The 9,322-nt window shown below is 50.9% G+C and overlaps 1 protein-coding gene across 1 annotated transcript in view; it reads right to left on the bottom strand.

The window, feature by feature from the left end:
* Positions 1 to 911: 911 nt before the first annotated feature.
* Positions 912 to 9,322, bottom strand: part of LOC144724792 (homeobox protein engrailed-1a-like) — a 49,165-nt gene continuing 40,754 nt past the window's right edge. Inside the window, exon 4 of the mRNA XM_078604180.1 lies at positions 912 to 1,327. Coding sequence (XP_078460306.1) covers positions 912 to 1,327 — 416 coding nt within the window. The remainder of the gene's footprint in view (positions 1,328 to 9,322) is intronic.

Genomic DNA, 9,322 nt, shown 5'->3' with positions numbered 1-9,322 from the left:
CTGGCGACCCGAGTTCAATTCCCGCTCACGGCCAAAATCGGTGACGAAAATCCTGAACCCGTGCTGGGCCTCACGTAGATCGACTCAGCATTAAACGAGTACCTGGTGCGGTGTGTAAACATCATAATTGGAGAGGGGAGGGGCGGAGTGGCGGGGGAGACAAAGGCGGCCGGGCGTGGCGCTGTTCACCCACCTCCTCGTGCGCCGGTGTTGGCGTTCACACGTGCCCGCTAATAGCACTTGCCCCAATAGCCCGTGTAGCCTTTACGGGGGGCACGGGCCTTTAGATATGTCCACGTGTGTGTGTGCGCGCGCGCGTGTTCGCGTGTGTATTCACGCAAGCGTGTGTGCGCGTTGTGATACATTTATAGCCCATTATTATGTTCAGATCCACCGGCCCGTGACCGCGTCCGTCCGTCTCTCGCCTCTCTGTGGCGCCTCGCGAAGAGGACACGGGCGCGCGCCCGACACAGATGGCCGGCTGCAACGTGTTTGGCGACGCTGCTGCTGCCGCTGCATTGGCAGTGGGTGCACAAGGACAAACGACGACAACAACAACAACACATCAACACATTCGTCAATGACACTGCGTGTGGCGGCCTTAAGAGTAAACACACACACGCGCGCGTACGTAAATAGAACAGCCGATGTTACGGGCCTAGGCACCCCGAGGTGCCAATTTCAGAAACGTCGCCTGCTAATGAACGTCTAAGGCCACAGTGTTATTGACGCGATACAAAGATCGCCGGATGTGTAGGCGGGCAAGCGGGTGACGGCGTGGCCACAAACACCCGGACGCAACAGACACAACGCAACCCACGCGGCGCAGTGCACCACACAGGTGCGGCACACGTGGAAGCCACAGTTTTGCGATGTCCTCTCCCGAGGGCCTCCCCCCCCCCCCCCAGATCTCACTCGCTGTCAGTCTTATCGGAGCGCGACCTCTCGCCCGCGTGATTATAGAGGCCCTGTGCCATCAGCTGCAGGGCGAGCGGGTTTCGCACTCCGCTCGCCTTCTTCAGCTTGGCGCGCTTGTTCTGGAACCAGATCTTGATCTGTGCCTCGTTCAGCTGCAGTTCCTGGGCGAGGGCCTGGCGCCGCGCCTCGGTCAGGTAGCGAGATGCTTGGAACTCGGACTTGAGACGAGAGAGTTGCTCGGCGGAGAATGCGGTCCGTGGCCGCTTTTCTTCTCCTCCCGAGCCTCCTCCTCCTGCTGCTGCTGCTGCTGCTGCTGTTGCTGCTCCACCCGAACCTCCTCCTGCCCCTCCACCTCCTCCTCCTCCGCCTCCTCCTCCTCCTTTCTTCTTGGCCTTGCGGTTGCGAGGTCCTGCGTGAGAGTGTGGGAGGTGGGGGGGTGAAGGAGCGGTAGTGCAGTGGTGAGCAAGCTGCGATAAAAAAGAACGAACCCGCACACCGCCAACACCGGCGAGGGATGTCTGAACCGGTCCTGGGCATCCCCTAGGTCGACTCAGCCTCAAATGAGTAGTACCTGGTGCGGTGTGTTCAGGAAGCATTCACGGGAGACAAAGGGCGTGGTTGCTACACTGCGCCGGCCTTCATAGAATCACAGGCGCCACTCGCTAACAGCACTTGCCCCCAACGGTCTGTTAGAGGCTACACGGGGGATCTTTGTCTTTAGCGGGGTGTGTGCGTGCGTGGTGCGCTTGAGCCGCGTGCTGCGAAGGATGGGTGGGATGGGCGCTTGGGCTGCTCCTGGCGATGGAGAGAGGTGGGGGCTGGGGGGGCTTCTGGCAGTTGTGGTGGTGGTGCTGATTGTTGTGGGCCGTGCGGGTTGGTTATTGTCAATGGAGGGGGGGGGGGGTGCGGGAGAGCTCGAAGAGTTGGTGGATGGGCACCGGGGGGCGGGGGCACCAGGGGGGTGGGCACCGAGGGGGGGCTCTGGGGGGGGGGGGGGTAGGGTGAGTGATATGCACACGGGAAGCGAGTTTTACAACAAACCAAGTGGAATTGAGGATTGTCTCTTACACAAATAAATAGTATAATGTTTTTTTTTTATTACAGTGGGGTGGTGGGGGGGGGGTTGCGTATTATAATGGGCTATGTGTGTGTGTGACCAGATTTAATTAGGGAGCTTTTATTTACACCGGACACGTGTTTCCGACTCGTCTTGATTGTCCGGTCCTTCTCATCGTAATCCGGAGAATGCCGCAATCAACAGCTCCGGGTCACTCCGCTGCCGGACGAAGGCCTCCACAGGCCGTGTCGGTCATGGAAGGCGATTGGCCGTACAGTGGTCGATCACGGTGGTTGGGTGCGGTTTAGTGAACTCCGCTTTGCCAGATTTCACAGCGCAGTGCTGCTAACCACTGCGCCACCCCTCCTCCATCCATCCCGAGTTCTTGCTTGCTGTAGAATTAGGTACGCAGCGAGAGATGATCCCCAGATTAATGCGAGCAATAACGCATCGGGCGGTTTATTTTGTAGGGCATTATGCAACGCTATGGACAGGTGAATTCGCGTGCTCACTCTTTCGAAATAAGAACTAAGTTAAAGTTCACCCTGCAGATGACTGTCTATACAGATTCTAGATTTGAAGCTTTCGTGATTGCAAGGATTCATACTCTTAGTTCTTTCGGTAAAGTCACGTAGGTAAAAAATGAAATGAAAATTGATAAAAAAATATATTGATTATTTTATTTTTTATTAATAAAAAATATATTTATTATTGTATTTTTTATTAATTTTAATTTCATTTTTTTACCTACGTGACTTTACCGAAAGAACTAAGAGTATGTCTATACAGAGACATTGTTTATAACCAAAAAAACTCTTCTTCTTTTGAGTTGTTTTAACTTTTGCGTCGTTATGCATCGTCACCATGAACCGCATTCACGATTACAACTTCAAGAGTGCCGTTTGTTGCTGACCGCTTCGCGTTTGTCCTTCACCCGAGCCAGCGCTAAAAAAAAGAAACACGTGATTTCAAGTAAATAAACAAATTAGAAATCAACGCCGTTGCCAGTCCACTGCCGGTCACCTGAAATGTTTAAATCGGCAGGGCTCTGGAAGCCTGCTTGATACGGTTGATGGGTTGGAGCCACCCCACGACGGCTTGCCAGGTTGTGATAGTAGTTGTGGGGCTACGGGAGACGGCCCGTGCCCAGTCTCTGCCTCGTGCGCAACGCGCGCGCGGGGTTTGTTCTGCGGGAACTCTCACGGTTTTGGTTTTTCTACTTCTCTCGCACGAAGCCAAACTCTCGTTCACGTAACGGGCCAAGGACATCCAAAATTGCGGCATGGACCCTCGTGAAAAGATGGGGGGGGGAGAGGCTGGGAGATTCTGGGCCAAAGTTTATTTTTTATTTTTACGCAATCGTAACGTTTCGTTAGAGATTGTTATTCTCTCATGTGCTGCTGTCATGACTTGGAATTCTAACCCCCCCCCCCCCCCACACAGCGATGTCAACTCCCTGCCCCCCCTGTTCAAGGTCTACCTCTCCCCCCTCTGCCTATGACTCTCACTCCCATGTCATCTGACACTCTCTTTTCTCTCTCCTCTCCTATGGCTCTTTCTCCACGAGCCATAAGAGGGGTCGTCTTTAAACCCGCCACCACCCGACACAGCCAGTTAGTAAAGTTGTGTCACGTAAACAGAGAGCGCCGATTGGTCGGTCACTAGTTCAGCACGCCGGTATGTTAAAGAGTAAACCCACCGTGACGTTTCGCGCTTAATTACAACAACCGGAATTGTGGAGAAATCCTCCGTTTTCGGTGCGCTGAACTAATTGGCATGCTTTGTTGACGTCAGGAACCCCACAAATTGGCTATGTCGGGTGGTGGCGGGATTAACGAGACATTATATTGACGCGAGCTAACCCCAAAAATGTAATCTGTCTTGAATAATATTGGTCGCGAAAGCCCACGACGTGTTCAACTCTAGTAAAAGGTTTTTACCCTTTCAACTGGTACAAAAACTGACACCTTTATACAAGGGATCATGTTTGCAATAACCACAACACAAGCAGTCAAAATGCAAACCAATTGGACCAATCAACTTCAAGGACAGTGCATATCATTATCATTATCAGAGTTGTTTATTTTTGTTTGCATTTTGACTGCTTGTGTTGTGGTTATTGCAAACAATATCCCTTGTATTATAAAGGTGTCAGTTTTTGTACCAGTTGAAAGGGTAAAACCCTATTACTATATTTTGCCACTGGTAAAGGAGGTCTCATAGTGTGTTCAACTCTGTCCACTAAAATACACCAATATATATAAACCATATATATACAAAGACAAAGATCCCCGCGATAGCCTTAACAGACTGTTGGGGCAAGTTATGTTAGCCAGCACCACCATAGGTGCTCGCTACATATACAAAAAAGACAAAGATCCCCCGTGTAGCCTGTAATAGACTCTTTGGGCAAGTGCTGTTTGCGAGCACCTATGAATGCCGGCACGGCACACGAAGGGGTGGGTGGCCAACACCACGCCCGGCCGCCTTTGTCTCCCCCGTGGCAATGCTCACACATCACACCAGGTACTCGTTTGAGGCTGAGTCGACCTAGGTGAGGCCCAGGACCGGTTCAGATAATCGTCACTGGGTGTTGGCCGTGAGCGGGAATCGAACCCGGATCGCCAGGTTCGTAGCGCAGCGTAGCGCTAACCGCTGCACCACCGCTCCCTGTGTTCAGTGCCAACGTCTTTAGATGGCGGTTACCGGAATTTACGTACGAAGGTCAAATATTGAACTTCAAATATTGAACTTAGTGCTTCATATTTTATTACTTCTTTACCAATGACTTGCTGAACTTTTCTCTAACTTACCCTTGTATCCTCAAATGGTCTGTGGTTGTTGTGGTTGTTGTTGCAACGTGTGGATGCAACTTTCCGACCAACCTGCCCCTGCTTTAACATCAGTGACAAAACAGAAAACCTTCACAGCTCCATCACTTTAGGTTTGTCGTCCTTCCCCCAGGACCTCCGATTAGCGCAGTCGGCTGCGTACGGTGCGAAAGAAGTCCAACATACAGAGTTACATCACACTCCCTTCTCCGGGATAATTTAAAACATACAGCGTGCGTAGGCGGTGCAACTGCGTGGGGACTCGCGAATCCGCGGGCTACACGCTCTGGGATACGAAGAGGGGGGTGAGAGTTGGGTGGGGGGGGGGGGTTTTCGGGGGGGGATTTGGGGAGGTGGGGCTTGAGGGGGGGATTTCCCGGACCGAAAGGGAGGGCTGAGTTTGTGGCGCAGTTCGCTAACCGCTGCGCCACCGCTCTCCAAGCGCAATACGCACTCGAGTCATCCGTGCTGCAGACATGATGATCATCCATTGGAACCTCATTTGCCAGTAAAAATATGATAATTGTTTTTTTACCCTTCTGTCTGGCAACAAAACTGACACCTTTTTTACAAGGAGTCATGTTTGCATAGACCACAATACCTGCAGTCATAATGCAAACAAAAAAAACCATAACTCTGATCATGTATGCACTGTCCTTGAAGTTGATTGGTCCACACCCGAGACAGCTTTCCTTAGAGTCTAGTCTCACATGGGTTGGACCAGATGACGCCAAAAGGCGCAAATTTTTTGGTTTTATGTTTGCATTATGACTGCAGGTATTGCGGTCTATGCAAACATGACTCCTTGTAAAAAGGTGTCAGTTTTGTTGCCAGACAGAAGGGTAAAAAAACTATTATCATGATGATCATCGTTCGCTGTGTCTAAGACGCATTGTGTCCAACACGACCGTCGTAAACGACACGTAAAGTACATCGTATCCCGAGCACACATTAATAATAATTATCTATACTAACTTTTTCTATACACGTGCCTTTAAAAAAATAATAATTTGCTTTCGTGTCACCGTCAATCCACTGCTGGATGAAGGCCTCGTTCCCCACGCTGGTCAGTGCGGGGATGGTGAAGCTTTTGGGGGGGGGGGGGGTTAGGGCAGGCTGTGTATGATTTGACACCGCATTCGCCACGAAGGCAATCGTTCTGGCAACTGCCACGTGCCACACGTTGTGTCTGGACTATTTTATTTTCTCTTCGATAGCCCCTCACCACCCCCCCCCCGTGCAACGTATACTGTCGTCTGCTCGGTATAGACTGTCTGAGTTCAGCATCAACACCGAAGGCCAGGGATATGCTGTGAGGATTAATGTCATCGCGACAGGCTGCGCTACGAACCCATCCTGAGTCATCGCGACAGGCTGCGCTACGAACCCATCCTGAGTTCGATTCCTGCTCACGGCCAACACCAGTGACAATTTTATGAACCGGTCTTGGGCCTCCCCCAGGTCGACTCGGCCTCAAATTACTCCTTGACCAACAATATCCAACTTAGGATCGGTACGAGGGTTTATGGATGTTCTTCTTATTCGTGATGATGCAATTGGTAACGCGCGCAAATTTTTTGCGGACCGAACGGGCCGCAACTCAGAGTCGCTCGCAAGTCGGGTCGTGGTTCGTGGAGGTGAGTTGTGAAGTGTCTCTTGAAGGAGACAATGGAGGTGATGCTGCGGATGTGCAGAGGGGCTGGCGTTCCAGACTGTGTGGGGGCACCCACCGAGAAGCCACCGTTACATGTGTAATGTTGTAAGGACGGACTTCTGGACTTCTTTATGGCACACACTGTTTATTATCTTAATACACAGTCCCTATCACACTAAGGGGTATATGGTCCCCTCACCCGTTACCCTCAGAAGGTACAAGCCTCCGGACCTTGCAGGCTATCTAATCTCCCTGCTCTCCCAGCGTCCTCTGGCTGGACCTAGGGGATCTCTCCCCGACCACTGGTTACTCTGAGCCCGAGCCCTGATAAGGGCTGGAGGGCTTGGTCCAGGGTCCTAGACGTCTTCGGCCGACTTGGGTCTTCGTGTAGCAGAACTCCTCCAGAGCTCTCAGCGCTCTGGCTTTCATGCCTGTTCGTGGCCGGGTTGTCCAATCCGCGGCCACCTTGTGGGACCCTCTGATTTGTCCTTACCAATCTGGGTTTGGATCCTACCTCACCCCATTTGACCCTGACCGTTTGATTGAGCGGGAAACCCTTGTTTACGATCTGCTCTCACAGTTTGCGAACAGCGAGTAGTTAACACCACTACACATGTATGATGCAGTGAATGAAAAAAAGCAAAAAACACTTCTTCTTTTTACTAAAGTAAATATCGCCACTGGGGAGACAAAGGCGGGCGGGCGGGCTTGGTTGCTGGTCACCCACCCTCGTCGCGTTCCGTGCCGGCCTTCACAGGTGCTACTCGCTAACAGCACTTGCCCCAACAGTCTGTTGAGACTATAGGTGGGTGGGGGATCTTAGCATTTGTGGGGGGAAACCTCGCTCATCACACGCCATCCACGCGCGCGCGCGTGCGCGTGATGCACACTGGAGTCGTGGTACAGACGTGCCACAAACTGATGACTCAGTCTTGCCCGTCAGTAGCACTGCGTGGCCTTAAAAGGATGAATATATATATTTTAGATACGATATGTGACGCGTGGCGCAAACGGCTCCTTCTTCATTTACTTGCCATGGAGAAGGGTAATTGCCCGAAACGTCGCACTATTATACGGTATTATTGTTGTCGAGTTGAGTGCTGTTGTTCGCGCGTGTACACCGTTGCTAACGCAGCAGCAGCAGTAGTTACCAACAATATTGTGTTCATATACTGCACGTGTATTGTTATGTCAAAAGCGTCGTTGTGGACATATTTTTTTTACTGTGTAACATAATATCGGTTGCGGCATTTTTGGTATTTTATAGTTTTGCGTCGAATTGTAGGACCCATGATGTATCAGACAGAATCAATAATGCCCGTTCATATCTGGAAGTTCCCTGTGCATCGTCAGTTCAAGCAAAGACTGACTCGGGTGATGGGACACTGAATGTCGACATCGCTACAGAGTTGTGTTTGCGTTGAACCAATGCTGCTGAAAAAAAAACGTGTGGCTGATGGGATCCGTTAAATAAAATTAACTTTCCGTGAAAGGACAGAGTTGGGGAAGGAGGCATGGTGTCTGCTCGGACGGTATACATGCGTGTAACTGTGAATTAAAATAGCTTCATAGCTCATCGGATTCCTCCAGTATGAAAACGTATTCTGCTTCTGATGTGTGTGCGTGTGTACATATGGTGCGTGTCTTCAATTGTGCACGCCAACAGCCCTTTACTCAACAGCCTGTGTGAGCTATACGGGGGATCATTGTAAATGTATGATGTGTGTGTGCAACTCTTCCTGTGTATGTATATGTTCAAAGTTTGTGTGCGTAATTAAAGTGCGTTAACAATGAGTGTCTACGTGCGTGTATACGTGTATGTGTGTTTGTGTACTGTACTTGCGCGACTTTATAATTGTGTATCTGCGCGTGTGTGTATGTGTTTCCGTGAGTGTGTGAGAGTGTGCATAAAATGTGTGCCCTATATTCGTGCGGGCGTGTGTTTACATTTGTGTATGTGTGTGAGCGGTAGTGTAGCGGTTCGCGCGCTGCGCTACGAACCCGGCGACCCGAGCTCGATTCCCGCTCACTGCCAACACCGGTGACGGTCCTGGGCCTCCCCTAGGTCGACTCAATCTCAAATGAGTACCCGGTGCGGTATGTAAACATTGCCACTGGGGAGACAAAAGCGGCCGGGCGTAGTGTTGGCTACCCACCCTCTCGTGTGCCGTGTCGGCCTTCATAGGTGCTCGCTAACAGCACTTGGCCCAACAGTCTGTTAAGGTTATACTATGGGATCTTTGTCTTGTTTGTACTTGCGTGACTTTATAATTGTGTATGTGTGCGCGTGCGTGTGTTTCCGTGAGTGTGTGCATAAAATGTGTGCCCTATGTTCGTGTGTGTTTACATTTGTGTATGTTTGTGAATGTGTGCGTGTTTGTGTGTCTTAAGTGTTCGCGAACAGCACTTGCCCCAACAATCTGTTTAGGCTATACGGGGAATTTTTGTTCTTGTGTGTGCGTGTGCACGTGTGCACAGTGAGGAGCGGTGGTGCAGTGATTAGCGCACCACTGCATGCCGAACACGGCGACACGAGTTCGATTCCAGCGCACGGTCAACATCGGTGCCGAATATTCAAACTGGTCCTGGGCCCCCCGTAGATCGACTCAGCCTTAAAAGATGTGAAAAAAATCACGGGAGTGGTGATGGCCAACCACCCCCTTCCTGTGTGGTACCGGCCTTCATAGCTGCTACGCTAAGAGCACTTGCTCTTAAAGTCTGCTTAAGGCTATATGGGTCATCTTTGGTGTGTGCACGTGTACGTGATGTGTTCATTATTATAAGTCTGGCTAACCCACTTCACGATAAGGATATCCATGTGCGTTTGGATAGCCGTGTTGCCAAAGAATTCCGAATCTTTAT

This window comes from Lampetra planeri, chromosome 21 (assembly GCF_965212315.1).
Source record: "Lampetra planeri chromosome 21, kcLamPlan1.2.h2, whole genome shotgun sequence".
NCBI classification, from domain to species: Eukaryota; Metazoa; Chordata; class Hyperoartia; order Petromyzontiformes; family Petromyzontidae; genus Lampetra; species Lampetra planeri.
Note: the sequence above shows the minus strand (reverse complement) of the source record. Positions and strands in the feature narration are given on the sequence as shown.